The 20,860-nt window shown below is 49.7% G+C and overlaps 1 protein-coding gene across 5 annotated transcripts in view; it reads right to left on the bottom strand.

The window, feature by feature from the left end:
- Window positions 1-20,860, bottom strand: part of GLRA1 (glycine receptor alpha 1) — a 76,811-nt gene that overhangs the window by 10,455 nt on the left and 45,496 nt on the right. For all 5 annotated transcript variants that reach the window (XM_036240605.1, XM_036240606.1, XM_036240607.1 and 2 more), the window contains 4 exons: window positions 10,665-10,888; window positions 7,973-8,055; window positions 6,687-6,824; window positions 5,261-5,475 (listed from right to left, as the gene is read on the bottom strand). In XM_036240605.1, coding sequence (XP_036096498.1) covers window positions 5,261-5,475; window positions 6,687-6,824; window positions 7,973-8,055; window positions 10,665-10,888 — 660 coding nt within the window. The remainder of the gene's footprint in view (window positions 1-5,260; window positions 5,476-6,686; window positions 6,825-7,972; window positions 8,056-10,664; window positions 10,889-20,860) is intronic.

Below are 20,860 nucleotides of genomic sequence, written 5' to 3'. Positions count from 1 at the left end.
CTCAGCGGTTGGAGCGTTGGCCTGCGGTCCCGAGAGACCCGGGTTCGGTTCCCGCTAAGGGCGCGTACCTTGGTTGCAGTTTGTCCCCGGCCCTGGTTGGTTGTGCGGGTGGCAACCACTCGATGTGTCCCTTCACATCGATGTTTCTCTCTCTCTGTTTCTCTCTCTTCCTCCCCCTCTACCTGAACAAAAAAATGGAAAAACCTCCTCGGGTGAGGATGATAAAAAAAAAAAAAAAAAAAAAAGAAAGACTAAATAGCCCTGCCAGTGTGGCTCAGTGGGTTGAATGTCATCCCCTGGACTGAGAGGTCTCGGTTTGACTCCAGGTCAGAGCACATGCTTGGATTGTGGGCTTGATTCCCAGCAGGGGATGTGCAGGAGGCAGCTGATGTTTCTCCCTCACATCAATGTTTCTATCTTTTCCCCTCTCTCTAAAAAATCAATAAAAACACATTGAGAGAGAGAGAGAGAGAGAGAGAGAGAGAGAGAGAGAGAGAGAGAACTCCACACTGCATAGTAATTCCTCCTAGGGTTTTACCTGTTTTATTTTCAAAACCAGACCAACGAGCTTTCTGAACAGCTGGTGTAGAAACCAGCTTCTTCAGACCGCAGTGCTTTGGCAGGGAGGAGGAAAACCCCTTCCTACTTGAACGTTTTCTAATTGCTTATTTATTGTATTCTGGGGTATGGCGTAAGTACAGAGAAGCCATCACCTCAGATGGCAGCTTTTAGAAGGCTTTTCCCCCCTCAGCACCGTGATTCCTTTGGTGTGTTTCCAGCCCTCCCAGGCAGGCCAAGGTGTTCTACAGAAAAACCTTGGTTAGACCTACAGGGGTTCTGGCTGGTGCGGAGAAAGCTGACGGGGCTGCTGTGGTGCAGAGAACCCCACTTGTTTACATGCTCATTCGGTGACTGCTTGCCCCAAGCAGAAAGTGCCTTTCAGGATCTAGTTTTGGAGATTTATTATGTATGTCTGGTTCTCAATTCCAACAGTTTAGAGAAGATCTAAATAAAATGCTAGGTTCTACCTTCAAAAAATAAAAGAATAAAGAGAACCAAGTGGGAGGACTCACACTTCCCAATCAAAACTTACTACAAGCCACAGTGATCAAAAGTGTGGGACTGGCGTGAGGGTAAACACAGATCAGTGGAATAGATCTGAGAGTCCAGAAATAAACCCATACATCTATAGTCAATTGATTTTTTTTTTTTTTTATCCTCACCCGAGGACATTTTTCCACTTTTTTGTTCAGGTAGAGTGGGAGAGAGAGAGAGGAACAGAAAGAGAGAGAGAAACATCGATGTGAAAGGGACACATCGAGTGGCTGCCACCCGCACAACCAACCAGGGCCGGGGACAAACTGCAACCGAGGTACGTGCCCTTAGCAGGGACCGAACCCGGGTCTCTCAGGACCACAGGCTGACTCTCTAACCGCTGAGCCAAACTGGCCAGGGCTAGTCAATTGATTTTTGACAAGGATGTAAATTCAGTGGAGGGAAAAAAGTCTTCTCAACAAATGGTGCTGGGACATCTGAATACCCACATGGAAAAGACTTATATCCCTCCCTCAAAAATAAAAATAAATCAAAATGGATCAACACCTAGAGTAAACTATACATCTTTGTGACCTTGGACTACATACACATTAGTTTCTTAAATATCCAAAGCACAAGCAGCAAAAGAAAATAGATACATTTGACTTCATCATAATTAAAAACTTTTGTGTATAAAGGACACTATAAATCAAGTGAATGGGAGAAAGTGTTTGCAAATCACATATATGATAAGGGTTTAAAATCCACAGTACACAAAGAACTATTACACTCAGCAATAAAAAGAGAAATATCCCAATTAAAAAGTGGGCAAAAGATTTGAGAAGACATTTCTCCAAAAAAGATATAGAAATGGCCAATAAGCACATGACAAGAATGTTCAACATTATTAGTCATTAGGAAAATGCAAGTCAGAACCACAATAAAATACTACCTTATGTCCACTAAAATGTCTATAATTTAAAAAGACATAATAAAAGGTGAGGAAGTGGAGAAGTTGGAACCCTGGTAGGATTATGAAATGGTATAGCCTCTTGGGAAAATAATTTGGCAGTTCCTTAAAAAGTTAAGCATATAGTTACTGTTCAGCTCCTAGGTATATATCTATGAGCCAAAAAATGTCCACACAATAACTTGTACACCTGTGTTCATAGCATCATTTATAATAACCCAAAGTAGAAATAACTCAAGTGTCTACCAACTGAGGAATAGGTAAACAAAACATGATCTATCTATATAATGGAATATTATTCAGCCATAAAAAGGAATGAAGTCCCAATACATGCTACAACATGAATGAACCTTAAAAACATGCTAAGTGAAATAAGTCAGTCATAAAAGTGCAGGTATGGTACGAGTCCACTTATTTGAGATGTCCAGAATAGGCAAATGCATAGAGATAGAAAGTAGATGAGTGGTTGCTAGAGGTCTGTCAGAGTGGGGAACAGATAGTGACTGGTGATGAGTACGAGGCTGCTTTTTGGGGTGATGAAAAAGTGGTGGTGGTGAGAGTGTACAGCTTTCCAAATATATTAACTGCCACTGAATTTTCTGCTTTAAAACAAACAAACAAACAAAAAAACAAGTCGGGAGGACTATGCGGTTGAGTGTTATTAGCAAGTGGAGCCAAACAGTGAGTGTAGAGTTACCAATGATGGAGCAGGATGTGAGTGCGACCCGAGGAAAAGGCGGCAGGTCACCTGTGGCTGGTACACATGAACAGAGCAGAATGTGTGGTCAGGTGTAATAGGAAGCCGGGAATTTGGTTTCAGGCATCTATGGTGAGTGTCGCCGAATGCCAACCTCAGTGTTAATAATGTAAAGGGCAGATCGTTAAGTTCTGTGCCGAGGGTGAACAGAGTGGCGTCTAGCGCCGATGGCAAATGCAGTGGAATGCTAATGTCTTTCACCGAAAGTTAACAGAATAGTCAATGTCGTGAAACACAAAAAACAGTGGGGAGACTGTTCCAGATGAGAGAGCAACCGTACGCAGTATTAATCTTTATTGGATTCTTGATGGGATCCCTCACCATGTCCATTGATGACATTTTTTTTTGGACAATTCAGAATTTTTAAAGGAACGGTTTTATATTAGATGAAAATTGTGGCCTTATTCCTAATTCAATAATGATTATTAAATTAATGTTAATTTTTTAGGGGTCCTCACATCATTGTCATCCTTATTCTTTATTGACATGATGTCTGCAGCTTTCAAATGCTTGAGCAAAAACTGCACCTGTCTACCTACTTACTTGCCCACCTACCTACAGAGATAAAGTAAATGAGGCTAAATGATAACAACTGGAATCCAGGTGAAGGGGGCTTTGGGTGTTCATTGTGTATTATTTCGTTTTTTCTGTATCAAAACAGAACATAGAGTGTGGCATGAACTGGGCACCACGCAGCATGTTGCTTTCAGCACAAGGGAGCAGAGCATGGTGTCGGGCAGCGGGGCAGAGCGGAATGTTGCATCCCGCGGTGAGTGGATAAGCAGCACGTGTCTCCAGGGACCGGGATGCAGGAGAAGGCTGAGCCTCGTGGGAAGAGAGCGCAGCAGAACAGGCGTCCAGCCTTCGCAGTGAAGGGGGCAGAGCGCTGGGTCGCAAGTCTGGGTGAACGAAGGAGTGTGTGGTATTTGGCATTAATAGTAAATGAAGCGAAACATTACGTCTGATGTTAAAAGTGAATTAAGCAGAATGTGAGGTCTAGTGTTAGCAAGAAAAGGAACACAAGGGTGCACTTACCGCGAGGGTGACCGGAGGACAGTTAGTGTCTGCTGTCAGTAAGGAGGGAAGTGGAATGCTGTGTCTGGCGTTGGAGGAATGGAACAGACCGCTGTGTCTAGCCCGGAATGAATGAAGCGGAATGTGAGGCTGGCGTTACCAGTGAACGGGGAGAAATGAGGTGTCTGGGTTAACAGAGAATGGAGCAGCATATGATTCAAGAGTTAACAGTGGACGTAATAGGATGTCGTGTTTAACATTAGAAATGTAAGAAACAGATTGAGGTATGTGCAGGAGAGGATTAATGTACCAGGCATGAGGCTGCTGTCTTATAAAGGACTTGCCTGCAAGGCTGGCCCTTGGATGACACCTGGGAACTGGGGTTTGGGGTGTTCCCACTTTCTCAGCTGATAAGAGTGCCGAGACTGCTTGTACCAACAATGCGGTCTGTGCGGAACGTCTGCTTTTCTTCTGGGAGTCTGGAAGTTCGGTATGTGCTAGGCACCCAGCACCCAGTGAAAACCTTTGATACTGAACCGTAAATGAATCTCAAAACCATTTGTCTTTCTGTCTCTCTGGGCAGGAACATCTCTCGCGCGTGCTGCCTGTTGCTGCTGGGGTAAGAGGGCGCCCCGTGTGGTCCCTCATGGGCGGGAGGGAGAGGGCCAGGAAGCCTGGCCATGGGCTCCTCCTGACCCTGCGTGGGTCTCCTCCCTTGTCATCCAGCTGTGCGTCCTGAGTACAGCACTGTGAGAAGGCTCAGCCTCGAGTACGACCGTATGCTGGTCTTTGGGTCCTCACAAGTCTCCGAGCACGGGGGCTGCCTTGGAGACCCCCAACACAAAGTCTCTGCCATTAATGGTGAAAGGAGTGGAATGTTGTACTCAGCACTAAAAGTAAGTGTTGGGCCCTGGCTGGATTGGCTCAGTGGTTTGAGGGTCGGCCTGCAGACCAGAGAGTCCCGGGTTCGGTTCCCGCTAAGGGCACGTACCTTGGCTGCAGTTTGTCCACAGCCCGGTTGGGGTCGTGTGGGTGGCAACTACTCGGTGTGTCTCACTTCGATGTTTCTCTCTCTCTCTCTTCCTCCCTCTCTCCTTCCTGCTCTCTCGGAAGATAAATGCAAAAATGTCCTCGGATGAGGATAACAACGACAACAACAAACAAACAAACAAAAAAATTAAAAGTGAGTGGAAGAGTTGAGTGTTAATAGTGAACGAAGCAGAATAATGTCTAATTTTGGTAGAGAATTGAGCAAAATGTTTCTGATGACTGTATTGAACATAGCGTTTTTCTTTCTTGTCTTTGTATTGAACACAATGTTAAATCTGGAGGAGAGGTTTGGTGGATCTGAATGCTGGACCCTACCAAGTGTGGTAGATGAAGAAATAGTGGCTAATTCCTCAGGCTGTCCTTGTCTCAGGCAGGGAAGGGAGCTGTGTGTCCTGTCTGTCCAGGTGTTCTGTGCTCATGGCGGTGGGACTGACCTTGGGCAGGGATGCTCGGGAGCCGGAGCTCTGGGTGGTCATGGTGAGCACGGTGGTGATGCCCAGGCCCACACGGGCTGGCGCAGCATCCATGTTGATCCAGAAGGAGATCCAGGAGAGGATGACAATGAGCAGGCTGGGGATGTACATCTGGATCAGGTAGTAGCCCATCTGTCGCTCCAGGTGGAACCGGGCCTCAATGCAGGTGAATTTACCTGCAGGAAATTATAGTGAGAAGGAAAAGTAGCCTAGCGGTTGGGAACAAGACTTTGAGGTCTGAACATTCTTGTCTGTGGAGAATTGGGGATAATGATGATGATGATGAAGATGATGATGATGATGATGATAATAATAATAATAATACCTACCTCACAGGTTTACTCATATGGTAACAGTGATGAGGGAATGAGATGGTGCCTATCAAGAACTTAGCACAGTCCTCACACATCTTTAGTGCCCAGGAATGTCAGTTGTCATCATCCTCATCCTCACTATTTTGTTGCAAAGACTGGGCCTAAGTGGACCATTCTCTCCTTCTGCCAGTTTTCTTCCCAAAACATGACTTGATCCTGTTACTTCCCTTTGTAAAACCTTTCTTTCCTTCCTTCTCTCCTCATACAAGAAGGTCCCCATTACCTGCAGGGAAAGTTCAAACTCTTTAGTCTGCCCTTCACATGGGACTCTGCCTGTTTTTCCACCCCCTTTCCCTTCTTTCTTCACCTCAGTTGGGACCAGACCGCCTACACGCCACCCCTTGCCTTGAGCATGATTTCACACTTGGTCCTGCTCACCCCTCTGCCAGGGAATACCCTTATTCCCCCTCTCAGCCAGCCCGCGGACTCCTGCTCCTCCTGGCATGAAGTCTCCCAGAAGAATGCCTCTTTCTTCCCTGTGTTCCTTCAGCCCCGAGCCAGAGAGCTGAGCTAAACAGTGGTGGATCCCCACGCCCCCCTCGTAGCTGGCAGTGTAGTAGACCCGCTCCGACCTCACTCCACTGGTCTTCAGCTTCCTCGTGTGCAGGTCTGCCGGGAGCCCTCTCTGTGCCTCGGCCCTGTCGGAAAAGCCACTCCCTCTGGGACCGAGACAGCAGGATGGCCTCCCCTATCAGCTCTTCCTTCTGCTTTAGGGATCGGGTCCACTTTGAATTAGGTACCCTGCTTCCTGGAATGAAGACTGTCTCCCAGCTTTCTTTGTAATGCGGAGGGGACTCAGCCTAAGTTACTTGCCCCAGGACTCACAAGAAGAAAGTGTCAGAGCCACTGTTTGGTTTCAAAGGATATTCTCCTAACCGCTAGTAATAAACAGAGAGCTATGTCCATCATGAGTACCCCACGAGATCTGTTGAGGCAATGATTGAATGAATGTGGGAAATGATCTCTGGCCCTGGTTGAGGGAGGGATCTGCGGCGGGTGGCCCGCACACCTACCTGTGTTGTAATGCTTGGTGCAGTATCTCAAGTCCTTCTCCTCCTTCAGGATAAACTGGGGCAGAGTTAGTCCATCTGCCACCTGCACAGCTCCCTGCTCCTGCCACTCAAAGATGAGGTCATTCATGGTATATCCAACTGGGACGGGATCAGAAGAAGGAGCAGTCACCACCCACAAGCACTTATTAGAGGCTTGTCAGGGTTGGTTAGGGTTAGAGACAGAGAGGCATCGGACGCTCCATGAAACGCCTGAAACCATGCTGCTCCCCCGCCCCTCACGGGAGGTTAAAACCGGTGTAATTGTTTACATTTGCCCCACAGCCCTTCTCCCTCTCTTGTTCCCCTCCCAGCATCCGACCTTAGCTTGTCCTGTTGCCCCTTCCCCTTACCTCCACGGTCAAGTTCAGTTGGCACCTGCTCTTTGTGCCTGTACCCCATCCTGGCAAGCTCCCTCGTCTGCTTACTGCAGACCTTCCTTGGGGGAATGGTATGCTTTTGTGGTGGGACTATCATTTGGGGGTCAAAGTGCGCGATGGTGGCTCAACTAGACCAGTCAGACCCTCTTCCCCGGAACTTTGACTCCTGAGTGGAGTTGCAGAGTGTTCAGGGTTGGCTGGTGCTGATTCCCTTCGGAGGTGGTGCTCCAAGGGGATGCCCTACTGGCTCCTGCTGCCCAAACGCTCGGCCCCGATTTCTGCACTTTGGGTTTCTCCTACAAGTCCACGAGAAACCTCCATCTAATTACATGTTTTAAATTCGTCCGATTGCACTCTGGGTTTACAGCCAAAGAATGCAGCTCCCTCTCCTGTCTGTTAAAATCCTGGTTCGGTTGCTCTCCACACAGCCTTCTCCAGTACTGTCTCTCCTTCCCCATCAGAAGGAAGCCCGCTTTCTGCCAAGGGGCCCCCACGCTCTCCATGTCAGACAGAACACTCACCGCTGGCTGCCCTGCCTTAGCCAGCCGCCTCTCTCCCCTGCTGGAGTTCAAGGACCCTGACTCAGCCAGCTCTTTCCCCTTGGTTCCTGGAGAGCATGTCAGGAGGGACATGGAGCAGTGCCCCTGTGGGGGGCGCTCCTGGCTCCAGCGCTGGGCCGCAGGCGGACGGGGGAGGCAGTTACACTTCCAATGCCTCTCCTAAGAGCCAAGCCCCTCATCTGGTCTTTTGCGCTGTTACAGTAATTTGGGCTCCAGCGCTCAGGAGAAGCTGCGTGGGGATGTCTGCCAGTCCTGCGGGGAAAGGGGACTTGAACCTGGGTCTTCTAGAGGACTCATTTAAGGGACTCACAGCTCTCCAGTTGCATGATACACGTCTGGACGTCCATGGGGAAATTCTTCAAGTCCATGGGGCAGGCCAGTGTCAGGGTGATTCTGGGAAGAGAAGGGAGTCAACTGTTTCTGGGTCCACAGACCAGGGAAGCCGTGCCTCCATTCTAGTCACTACCAGAAACCGGTTCACTAGGAGAGGTCGAGGGGTCAAGGAAGTCAGAGAACTCGTGTTTTTTTGGATCAACATATGTATAGTTCCACACTTCAGCTATGTAAACGGAGGCTCTGCAAGATGAAGGAGGTTGCCTAAGGTCACGCAGTCAGTGGAACTTCTGTGTTTCTTTGGAGTCTGTCTGGCTCTTGGAAGCCTGCCTTTAGCAAGGTGCCTGAATACCTGGAGGCCCGAGGCCCCCCATCCCTGCTCCGAGGCCTCCGGTGGGGGCAGAGCCTGGCTTTCCCGTTGAGCAGCACCAGGCTCCAGGCGCCCACCGGTGCACTGGCAGCAGGTGCAGTGAGTGGTTCCTGGCTGCCTCCCGTCAGACCCTGGGCTCATCAACATTTATTTCAAAGGGTCTCCGAACACAGCTGGTGCCCAAACACAGCTGGCTTACATCTGTGGGCTCCTGCTGGGGTCAGCTGGGAAGTGATGGGCACCCCAGGCTTCTGGGCTGGCTGTTTATTTTGGATTGTTCAACCCTTGCAGAGGGCTGCAGCCTCAGACCCCGGGGAAGTCCCCTTAACAGACTCTCAGGTCTGCGGCTCCGGCTGGGGGACTGGCTTCAGCTGGAAAGACTTGCCAACATCTGAGCACCTGCTGCAGGGAATGGACAAGAAAGGCTCTCGGAGCCTCAGATCATCAGGCCAACTCCCTCATTTGACAGGTGAGAAAACTGAGCTGCAGAGAAGGATAGATAGGGACCTGTAAGGTCACACGGCACACTGATGGCCGAGGCAGGATTTAAAACATGTCTCCCAGCCTGGGGATGCTGAGCTCAGGTGCTGGCTGGCAGGCTTCCCGGCACTGCTGTCCTGAAAGGCCCCGGATCGGTGGCTGTCTAGTGGCACTCAGTGCTGGCACCTGGGCTGCACATGGTGAGGCACCAGGCCCAGAACCTCCTCCCTCCAGCTCACACCCACAGCTCCAGATGTGGGGCCCTTCAGGCACAAAGTAGAAGCAAGCTGGGTGGGTGGGAGGGGGGCAGAGAATGCAGTTGGTTTCTGAAGATAAGAGCTCCAAAGTGGGGCAGCTGTCACACTGGGTTAATTTCCTGAAGCTGAATGACCTTGGGAACATCACTTACTGCTGGTTTGTCCCTCTGCCACACTGCACTGGGGCCTCGCTTCCCAGCGACACAGAACTCGCCGGCAGCAGCGAAATCCAAGCAGGGTGACTCCTGCCCTGCCCGCCCGCCTGCCAGACACGGCCTTTGTGGCCGTTCCCTGAGCCCAGCACCCTTCCATCTGGATGTGCATTGGGTGGGGTGGGCTCCCAGGCGAGGAAGGCGACACGGGCCTCAGTTCCCCCAGCTGCCCCTCCGTGGTGCAGAGACTTCTAAGTCCCCTCTCCCAGCCAGTCCTCAGTCATGTCCGAGGGTCAGGATCCGTGCAGCCTTCCTATGGGCCTGGGCATTTCAAGCTCATGTCCTAATGGGAAGAAAAAGATTTATTCCCGGAGGAACTGGAGGGGGAGGAGGAGTCATTTAGGACCAGTGCTCCCTAAAGCTCTTTCAAATAAAAATGTCTTCACTCATTCATCAAATATTTGAGTGCCTGCTGCATGTCACACCCCTGTCCTTCAAGGTTCTGAGCGGGTGTCAGATCGGCTGTGGGAACTTGGGCAAGTTACTGAAACTTTCAGGTCCTCACTTGTCTAATCTGCAAAATGGGCACAATCAAACCTACCTCTTTGGGTCATGGGGAGGATTAGGTATCTATGGGAAGCACCCAGCGTAGTAGGTACATTCTCAGTGAATGGTATGCTTGTAAGATCACATGGACAGTGGTCATTTTCTTCACGCCCGGGGAGAAGATTGGGAACTGGGTGGGGAAGAAGGAGACTCGGAAGGTTTGCCCCTAACCAGTGTCAGCAGGAAGCGAGGGCAGGGGAACCAGCTTCCTGGGCTCCATGCGACGTGGCGGATGGAAAGCACGCCTGGCAGGGATGGAGCAGCCCTGCCTACCTGTGAGCAGCGCCGTCCACCTGGCAGCCCATTCACAGGAGGGTGCTGGCGCGTTTCAGGGTCTGGGCCTTTGCTCCTGCTAGCTGTAAAAACTCAGGTACAAACCTTTGACACAAGGTCAACCCCCTTAACAAAAATGGAAGCGGACGTTGTGGTATTGCTAACTGTGGGCGCCGAGGAGTACAGCGGCCTCTAGAACGTCCTCAGCTCGCGGGGCTGCACGGTCCTGCTGCTGATCATGGCCTCTGAGTCCTCCTTTTCCATCTTGTTTTATTGAAATTCTGGGTAAGCTTAGGGGCCTGACTTTAACCCCTCCTCTCCCAGGTGCTTCCTTGATCTCCCTGGTTCGAGAGACCACCTGCTCCTAGGACTTCCCGTGGCATTTTGTTCTCACTGGCTGAGTGTAAGTTACAGTGCTGGCTCTTTGCCAGGGCCCATTCACCGCTGTTCCACCCCCTCTTGGTGTCTCCCTGAAGACAGCGGGGCGAGGCGCTTCCTGAGGACGGAGGGGTGCACCTCCCTGGAACTCACCTGATGCTGTAGAGGACATTCCCGTTCCGGGAGATCCTCAGCAGCTTGTTGTCCGTGGTGATCTCGTGGAAGTGGGCCCCCTTCTCGTTGGCGAAGAACAGGTCGGGCTTCCAGATGGAATCCAACATGGATGGGTCCAGGTCCAGGGAGTCGTCTGGGTACTCATTGTAGGCCAGCCGGGGGTCGTTCCACTGCTGCCGCAGGAAGATGTTGACTCTGTAGTCCTGCGGCCCAGAGGCAAGGAGGCGGTTCAGGGTTAGGCCCTCGTGTGTCCACCCTCGGAGGCCCAGTGCTTGCGGCCAGTGTCCCCCGTAGCCCCTGGGGTTGCAGCTTATGTGGAAGTAAGACATAAAAGCCTATGCAAGCCCTGGCCCGTTTGGCTCAGCGGTTGGAGCATCAGCCTGCGGACCAGGAAGTCCCAGGTTCGGTTCCTGCTAGGGGCACGTACCCTCCCCCCCCCCCAAAAAAAAGTCTGTGCGTATCAGGTAAAAACCACAGGAGTCAGGATAATCCCAGAACATTCTCTAACTGCCCATTGAGTATGTTCAACTCTGATCTGAGATTCTCTAAATGTTATTCTTCCTTTGGAGAAGTTAAACAAGGGCAAAGTTCAGGCTGATGTAATACACTCCCACTTTCATTCTGCTAACACTGTGTTTTAGATGAGAGAGGCAGTACGTTACAGAGCGAGCTGAAGTCCCCCTTTCCCCAACCCCACCAGAGCTCATTCTCACGCACACTCTGTATGAGAGCCCCGGTCTAGACAGACGGAAGGGACGAAAGGAAGGACTGAGAGCTGTTGCCGGGCATTCCCACTGTTTCGCCTAAAGAGAACCATTCCCAAGCAGTGGCGGAAGGGTGCGCAGCAGAATCCTGCGGGTCCGAGGATTCCCACAGCTCTGTTTTAGCACCAGCCTTCCGCACCGTCTGTGTCATGCGTTGGTTGGTTTGGGGAAGATGAACAGATGTGGCAGAGGCCCATCTCACTGGGTTCGAAACTCAGTGGGCAGTGAGACGCTTCTCCGACGGGGCGCGGGGCAGTCAGCACACTGGGAAAAAATGCAGGGCTCAAAGCAATGAAGGGAAGTGTTCGGCTAACCCAAATGCAACACATTTCTTTATTGTAGGGCTTCTCTGAAGTCGATTCAATATGCCAGTGGATTGTGTCTCTCCCCAAGAGGGGCCTAGAATGTGCAGCACTGCCCCGGCTTCTTCTGGCCGTAGGACTCCTATTTAGTGCGCGTGTCTTCTACTGAACATAGGTTAGGAATCACGATCTTAGCCGAAATTCGTCGCCTCTCCTTTTTTCCAGCTGGGGAAACTTAAGAACCTGGATGGCCCAGTGTGACTCTGGAGAGGTGGAGCAGGGCCGATGGCGGGACCCAGGTCCTGACTTCCAGCGAGGGTTGTTCAGCTGGCCCCAGAGGAACTGAAAGAGCCCATTTAGTTCCCGTTCACAACCCGAGAAGCAATCAGTGGTGGGGATAGGTCTCCAGGACGGAAACTGGGTAATGAGATTAAGAAATAGTTGCAAAGAATAGTTTTACATGTCTGTGAACGGGGCATTTATAAACCTGGGTTTGGTGACGATTGTGACACCGCAAGTAGAGTTTAGGGCACATCCATGTTTTTCCAGGAACAGGAGCATAACTTTCTGTTGGATTTCCAAGAGTTTAAAGTTCTCCAAGATGGCCCTGGCCGGTTTGGCTCAGCGGTTAGAGCGTCGGCCTGCGGTCCTGAGAGACCCGGGTTCGGTTCCCGCTAAGGGCGTGTACCTTGGTTGCAGTTTGTCCCCGACCCTGGTTGGTTGTGCGGGTGGCAGCCACTCGATGTGTTCCTTTCACATCGATGTTTCTCTCTCTCTCTCTGTTCCTCTCTCTCCCTCCCACTCTACCTGAACAAAAAATGGAAAAATGTCCTCAGGTGAGGATAAAAAAAAAAATAAAATAAAAAAATAAAGTTCTCCAAGATGAATAATCTCAGTTCAAATCCAACTTTATATTTTTAGTGATTTTAGAGAGGGGGAAGAGGGAGAGAGAGAGAGAAACAACGATCGGTTGCCTCCTGTACTGTACTCACCCCAACCGGAGATCGAACCTGCAACCCAGGTAATATGCCCCGACTGGGAATCAAACTAGCGACCTCTCGGTACACTGGATGATGCTCAGCCAATGGATCCACGCCGGCCAGGGCCACATCCAACTTTAAATGCCCTCCTCCAAGAAATAAGCTCCAGTCATGAGCACCCACTGCTGGTAAATGAGATCACCCTGTATTCCCTTGAGGTGCTGCTTCTGAATGCTAATCACTCTTGATCTGTCATCAGCAGGGGTGAACAAAAACAAACAGCTCCCCACCACCCAGTGGTTTCTCCCACAGAACCGGCCACATCCCCTTTGCCTACAGAAATATCAATAGCTTCATAAAAGTTCCAAGGTATTTTACAGGATTGTTCTATAATTTAATTGCAGCCTCTCCCTGCAGCCCCATAGATAATGACATTCGGTCTCATAATCTCGTGTTTTATAAGTCCCGTGGCGGTGGGAGAACTGCAGGCCAGACCTGGATGTTGACTCTTCGTTTTTCTGTTGACAGCCATAGACAGCTCCTGACTGGGCCCCATCCCGATCGGGGGTTTACAACACAGCTTTCTCCCGTGGATTTTACATGGTGTGTGTGTGTGTGTGTGTGTGTGTGTGAACGAGAGAGAGAGAGAGAGAGAGAGCGAGAGAGAGAGAGAGAGAGAGGCACTGAGCAATTCATGTCAGAGTAAACCAACTATGAATGGTTGGGCAGAAAAAGCCTCCAGCCCCGCAAACCCAGCTGTAGTTTTGATGTTCTTGCCGGTGCCATGTCAAGCCTGTTCATGTGGCTGGGAGGAAGAAAAGAACGTGGCATTTTAAAAAATGGTCTGTTAGTCAGCAGGCGCTGTTCTAGATGCTGTCACATGAATTTAATTGTCACCAAACCCCTGCAGGTTAGACACTCAGATTCCCACGGTAAGGAGAAGGAAACAGGTGTGGAAGGGCTGAGAGGCTCGTCCAAGGCCAGAGCTAGTGAGTGGCAGAGCTGGGCTCTGCATCCGCAGCAGCCTGACCCTCAGTGAGCACTTGTCCCGATGCCCCCTGCGGTGGGCAGTCAGTTCTGTGCGAGGACACTCTCTCATCCTCCCAGCCCAGGTTCATTCTGCCTGCTCAGCTTCAGCCTTACCTCCCCCAGGAGCCTTCGTGCCCCCAGGCTTTCCCCATCGCTTCCTTTTCTGATCTCCCAGCAAAACGGAATCACCAGAAACATTTAATTTAGCACTTCCTTAGTGTGTGTGTCTTCTCTCCTCAGCTTGATTGGCAACGGCTTGAGAGGATGGACTTGAGCTTCTGTTCCTCTGGCACCATCCTACCCTCTCACCCAGTCAGTACACCTAGGATCTACCCAGCCCCAGGAAGAGGAGGAGGAGGAGGAGGAGGAGGAGGAGGGAGGAGGTGAAGGAGACAAAGCCAGACAAAGTTGGAGCAGGAAGAGCTTTCCTCATGTTGTAGCTGGAGAGACTGAGACTCAGAGAGGGAAGGCATTTTCTAAGGTCAAACAGCAGTTCAGTCAAGGATGGGGATTAGAACTGGAATTGCCCTGCTGGGCCTCACTGTTAAAAGAAGGAGTTAGGCTAGATGGGCTCTAAGAACCCTTCCAAAGCTAATAGTTGTTATAAGTTTTTCTTTTTTCAAGAACATTTAACTGAGCATCTAGTAAGTGCCAGGCACTGTACCAGGCGCCGGAGAATATCCTGCGGACAAGAAGAACATACTCATGCAGTCACAGAGCCCACAGTGTAATGTCTACACCACGCTGAGGTGGGGATTAAGTCCAGGGAGCTAGGAAATAGAGGAGACAGCCTCCCCATCTAGACTTGGGGGCGGCGGTCAGGGAAGGCTCCAGGAAGACATGGTATTTAAGGTAAGACCAGATATGGTTGAGGCAAAGAGGAAAAGCATTTAGGGTAGTCGGAACTGCATGAGTGAAGGCCCAGAGACAAAGCCGGTGCGCAGTACTTGGAAAGAATAGCAAGTGCATGAGGAAGGGGACGGGGAGCAGGCAGGGCCTCGCAAGCTGTCCTGAGGACTTCGGACTTCATCCTGGGAGTTATGTGGAGCCCTTGAAGAGTTTTAACTAGGGAAGGACATTATTTACCTTTGCATTTTATCACTGATATTTTATTTTTTAATAGGAAAAGGACTGCATTTATTGATTACATACATCTATTAATCTGGTATATGTGGATACTTTAACATACTACACATCATTTAATACTCACAATATCACTAAAAACTAGCTTAGTATTCGCATTTTATAGTTCTTATTTCCATTTTACAGTGGAAGGCACTCCGGTTCAGGATAATTAAGTAATTTTTGTAAATTCACAAAGGAAATAAGTGTCTGGGTTCTGGTGCAGACGCCTGCTGCTAGACCATGCTGCACTTTATAAATGCATCACGGACATTACCTTCACACTGAGCACGTGTATACAAAACACACTTATCATACTCTTTTATGGACACATGTAGTCTCTAATTTGTTATTACTGATATATTTTTTTCCTATTGCAGAGGTAATGCATGTTGATTATAAAAATACAAACATACATTGCCTGAAAGAAGAAGAAGAAGAAAAAGCGGGGTCCCATTATGGAATGACTAATGAAAGGTGGGAGCGGAGACCCGGAGAAGGTATCTGCGTCCTCAGGCACTTGACTCCTCCGGGCAGGCCTGCCTCTCCCTTTAGCAGCTGCTGCCCAAGCAAGTTGCTGCCATCGACGTCTTGCTAGTTGGTAAACAGCAGTGGGAAATGCAGTTCGGAAGAGATCGATGTAATTGGTGCAATAGCCTGAAAGCTAAATGCTGTTTTGCTCACTGAACCCTGTACTCACAAGGGCCGGTGTTCAACATGGTGGGGGCCGTGTTCAGGTTCATGGGCCCAGGGAGCAACATTTGAATCCTCCACCTGAGAATCTCGGGTTCCACCTCTGGTAACTGATTCCTAGGTCTGAACTCTCAAAGGGGCCCAGCTACGTCTGAGGTGGGAGGGATTTCCAGAGGTCTAGCTCAGTGGTCTTTAGCATTAACTCCCCTTTCTTGCCTCTGAGATTCCCTGATGGTCTGATTTCTGGAAACTGGGCAGTTGCCATGCCTGTAATACCAAGGTGGAACACTCTGTCATTCATTCTGTCATTCAACAACTATTTATTGAGGGTTTCCTTCATGCCCCTCCCCCGCATTGTGTCTACGGTAGGTTGGATTTACACACCCCAATGTGTGTAAGTTCAGACTCCAACTCCTCCCAGCAAATGCCTGTAAACTCAGCATTGTGAAAGAGCATGGAATGTTTTCATAGGAAAGAGCTAAGAGCCTGGTGAGTGTGTTGGTGGGAAGGGGATGGGGAAGGAAAGATGTGTGCCCATTGCAGTCAGCGCCAAGAGGTATCACCCAAGAGACAGGCAAAGAATGAGGTTCTTCTACCTTCCTAAGTCTCAGCACTTCAGCCCTCAAAGGGATGTCTCTTCTCTAAACCTTGTTCAACTCCATAAACATGAGGCCCAGAAGGAGTGCAGTGAGGGTGGAGACACCTGGTCTTGATTTATACCCTCACGGAGCTCAAAGGATCTAGCAGGCAAGGCACGCTCTGGACACACACATCTCCCGTGCAACACGGAAAGTGATAAGGGTCATAAGAGGTTCTAACAAATGGCTATTAGATATTGCCCTCGAGTCATGGAGATGACTTCCAGCCAGGGTGGGTGAACCTGGAAGAGCTTTCGGAGACGATGTGGCATTTGAAGGGGTCCCATCAGCTTGTCCCATCCTCCCGAAGTTGGCTTCTCTAGATCTGGCATTGTTCTGACGTGTGAGCAGTATCTGTTTTTTGCTGGAAAGGAGGCCAATGATGTGTGAGGAGGAAGGACAGGGGTGAGGAGTGCAGGCTTAGGGCAGGACATGAGGACTAGGGGTGCAGCCTCGGTATTTTTAGAACTACGATGCGTAGGGTTGAAGGTCAAAGGAATCTCATGTAGAAGGACTGGAACAAGCGAGGTGTGTAGGAAGGGGCAAACAGTTCCGCTCAGCTCACCTGTTACCAGCAAAAGTAATGAGACGTCCCCTTGTTGAGGACCTGCTAGGTACCAGGCATTGGGCTCAGCATGCTGCACTCGTCTGTTCATCTTACCTTTGAAACAGTCCTATGACATGGGTACTTTCAACCTAATTTTATAAATGAAGAAGGCTCAGGGAGGTTTAGTAATTTGTCCACATTCACAGTTAGTAAACAGTGGGCTTGGAATTCCAACCTGGTTGGTGCGGTTGGATGCAGTTCATGCGCTCAAGCGCTCTGCTGTGCTAAGGCCGTGACGTGGACGTGAGACTGTGCATATCCGTAAGTGCCAGACCACGGTGTTTGGATTTTGTTCTGTCTCAACTCCTTTACCCACGGCCCTGAGAGGGAAAGGGACGTTCTCCGGCCACACAGCCATTCGGTGGGAGTGGCACACAGAAATCTGGACCCCTCTCCCACCTCCTTTTCCGTCCACTCGAACACCTTTGAGGGCAGAGGGGGAGAGCCAGCTGAATGTGCCGTCGGGCCAGCCCTGCTCTTGGAGAAGCTCTGAGCCGGACTTGGCTCTGACAGGGCTTGGGGTTCCGATGCTGAAAGCCAGGGGCCGAGGGCATTCAGAGTGCAGGCTGCCCAGGCTCCCCGTGTGAGCTGCCCTCCCACCTGCTGCCCTCTTCTCGAGCACTCCCCCAACCTCTGAGACCCGGAGGCTGCCTCCAAATGTGAGGGGGTCAGCGCGCTCTCTGCACGGCCCTGCAAGAATATGGACCTTGCTCACAGGCACAAGCCAGTACTATGCTAAGTGCTTTAACAAAACCTCTCTCCAGAGTCTCAGTGACACCGTTTTACAGGTAAACTGAGGCCTTGGGATATTTGGTGCTTTGTCTAAAGTTAGTGAAAAGGCTGAGGCTTGACTTCATGACTGGCCGACTCCAAAGTCCTATGACGTCACTGAGGATTGAACCTGTAACCCAGGCGAGTGCCCTGACTGGGCATCCAACCCGTGACTGTTTGGTGTATGGGATGATGCGCCAACCAACTGAGCCACATGGCCAGGGCAGTCCTATGCTTTTTTTTTTTTTTTTTTAACTTATCTTTATTGTTGAATGTATTACAGCTGTCCCCCCCCCCTTTTTCTCCATTGACTCTCTCCTCCCCAATCCCTCCCTCCTCCTGCCTTTCCCACAGTATTGTTGGTGTCCATTGGTTATGCATATATGCATATACGTTCTTTGGTTTATCTCATTCTGCCCTCCCTTCCCCCTTCCCTTTGAGGTTCATCAGTCTGACAAACAATTTGTACTTCTTAATTCCTTCCTCTTTTTCACCCATTCCCTCAGCCCCCTCCTATCTGGCAAGCAACAAAAAGTTCTCTGTATCTATGAGTCTGTTTCTATTCTGCTTGCTCATTTTGTTTGTAGATTCAGTTGTTGATAGATATGTATTAATTGCCATTTTATTGTTCATATTTTTGTTCTTTTTTTCCTTCAAGAAGACCCTTCAACATTTCATATAATACTGGTTGGGTGGTGATGAACTCCTTTAGCCTTTTGTTGTCTGGGAAACTCTTTATATGTCTGTTGATTCTAAATGATAGCTTTGCAGGATAGAGTAATCTTAGTTGTAGGTGGTTGCTTTTCATCACCTTGAATATCTCTTGCCACTCCTTTCTGGCCTGCAAAGTTTCTTTTGAGCAATCAGCTGACAGTCTTATGGGTGCTCCTTTGTCGATAACAAACTGCTTTTCTCTTGCTGCTTTTAAGATTCTCTCTTTGTCTTTAACCTTTGGCATTAAAAACATTTTTTTTTTCTTTATTGATTTTAGAGAGAGAGGAAGGGAGAGGGAAGGAGAGAGAGATAAAAACATCGATAACAAATAACATCGATTGGATGCCTCCTGTATGCCTTCCTCCTCCCCCCGGGATTTGGCCCACAGCCTGGGCATGTGCACTGATTGGGAATCAAACTGGAGACCTCTTGGTGCATGGGTTGATGTTCAACATTGAGCCACACCAGTCGGGGTAACCTTTGGCATTTTGATGATGATGTGTCTTGGTGTGGACCTCTTTGGGTTCATCTTGTTTGGGACTCTCTGTACTTCCTGGACTTGTATGTCTGTTCCCTTCACGAAGTTAGGAATGTTTTCTGTTGTTATTTTTTCAAATAGGTTTTCTTGCCCTCTCTCTTCTCCTTCTGGCACCCCCATGAGGAGAATGTTGGCATGCTTAAAGTTGTCCCGGAGGCTCCTCATTTTTAGGGATTCTTTTTTCTTTTTGCTGTTCTGATTGGGTGTTTTTTTCTTCCTTGCATTCCAAATCGATAGTTTGCTTCTTGGCTTTACCTACTCTACTATTGATTCTCTGTAAATTATTCTTTATTTCAGTTAGTACATCCTTCATTTCTGACTGTTCCTTTTTTATGTTGTTGATGTTCTCACTAAGTTCCTTGGAGTTCTCCTATGCTCCTTGAAGTTCTCACCAAGTTTCTTGAGCATCCTTATAACCAATGTTTTGAACTCTGCATCTGATTGATTGCTCATCTCCATTTTATTTAGTTCTTTTCCTGGAGTTTTGTTCTGTTCTTTCATTTGGGACATGTTTCTTTGTCTCCTCAATTTGGCTGCTTCCCTGTGTTTGTTACTATGTATTAGGTAGAGTTGCTATGTCTCTTAGGCTTTGTAGGGTGGCTATTGTTGTAGGTGTCCCTGTAGGGTCCAGTGGCACAGCCTTCCTGATCACCCCAGCTGGGTACTTGAGGTGTACCCTTCATGTGGACTGTATACCCTCTATTGTAACAGAATCTTGATTGCTGTTGTTATGTCAATGGGAGGGATTTACTCAGGCTAATCAGCTGCAAAGACTGGCTGTGCCCACTGACCACAGGCCTCTGACTACCTTGGAGAATCAGCTGTGTAGGGGCCCACCACACAGAGCAAGACTTACTTCAGCAGGGCTCTGGCACCCACTGAGTCCACTCATTGAGTGTGTCACTTGTGGAGGTGGTTGGGTGGTAGTGCTTTGATGTGGTCTGAAGCTGTCCACTGGGGCAAGGTCAGCCACTGCCTGTGTTCTGTCTGGGGCCACCCAGCATAAGCTACAAAGTGATCTGCCGATGGCTGCTTCTTGTGCTGGGCTTGGAGGTGTCCAGGAAAAGCCAAATTGTGAACCAAGGCTGGCTGCTTCTAGTGCTAGGCCTGGGGCCACTTAATGAGAGGTATGGGGCTTGCTGAGACCATATGCTGCCTGTTTGGGAGATTTTAGGAAAATATGAAGCAGGATCTAAGACAGCCAATCCTATGGTAAAGCCTTTGGAAAAAGCTTGGGTGGGCCCAAAAGTTAGGTGGGGCGGGGCCTCAGGGAGTCAGCAGGGCGGGGCAACCAGTGTGAGCCAGGTTACTGGAGTCCCAGATATGGAGGCTGTCTGCTGGCCCAGGGAAGGGCTCACCAAAGGAAAAACGGCCTCTGCCAAAACGTTTGTTTGGAAGAAAGCTGCCCCTCCAGTTCTCGCCCTGATGCCAATCAACTCAGTTCTTCACTGTATATCTCTGGTGCCCTCCAAGCTGCCTTCCCAATGATGGAGCCTAGAGGTTGTGAGTCTGAGTAAGTTCATGCGTGGGCCCTTTAAGAGAAGCTGCCTGGGGCTCCAGAAGCCTCAGCCTCCCTCAGCCTCAGTTCCCGCTGGTTTTACAGCCAGAAGTGATGGGGACTTCTCTGTCTGTCACTAGAACCCTGAGCCAGGAGCCTGGTGTGGGACGGGGACCCCTCAGTCCTCAGGGAGGACCTTCCCAGCCGAGGTATTCTCCTGATTTTTTTTTATTCTCACCTGAGGACATTTTTCTATTTTTTTGTTCAGATAGAGTGGGAGGGAGAGAGAGGAAGAGAGAGAGAGAAACATTGACATGGAAGGGACACATTGAGTGGTTGCCACCCGCACAACCCAACCAGGGCCGGAGGCAAACTGCAACCGAGGTACGTGCCTTTAGCGGAAACTGAACCCGGGTCTCTCTGGACCGCAGGCCGATGCTCTAACTGCTGAGCCAAACTGGCCAGGGCTCCTCCTGATTTTTATCCACCACACGTGGGTTTGGGACCAGTCTGTCCGCG

The sequence above is a fragment of the Molossus molossus genome, unplaced genomic scaffold (assembly GCF_014108415.1).
Source record: "Molossus molossus isolate mMolMol1 unplaced genomic scaffold, mMolMol1.p scaffold_m16_p_4, whole genome shotgun sequence".
In the NCBI taxonomy this organism is placed as follows: Eukaryota; Metazoa; Chordata; class Mammalia; order Chiroptera; family Molossidae; genus Molossus; species Molossus molossus.
This window is presented reverse-complemented; position numbering and strand designations above follow the sequence as displayed.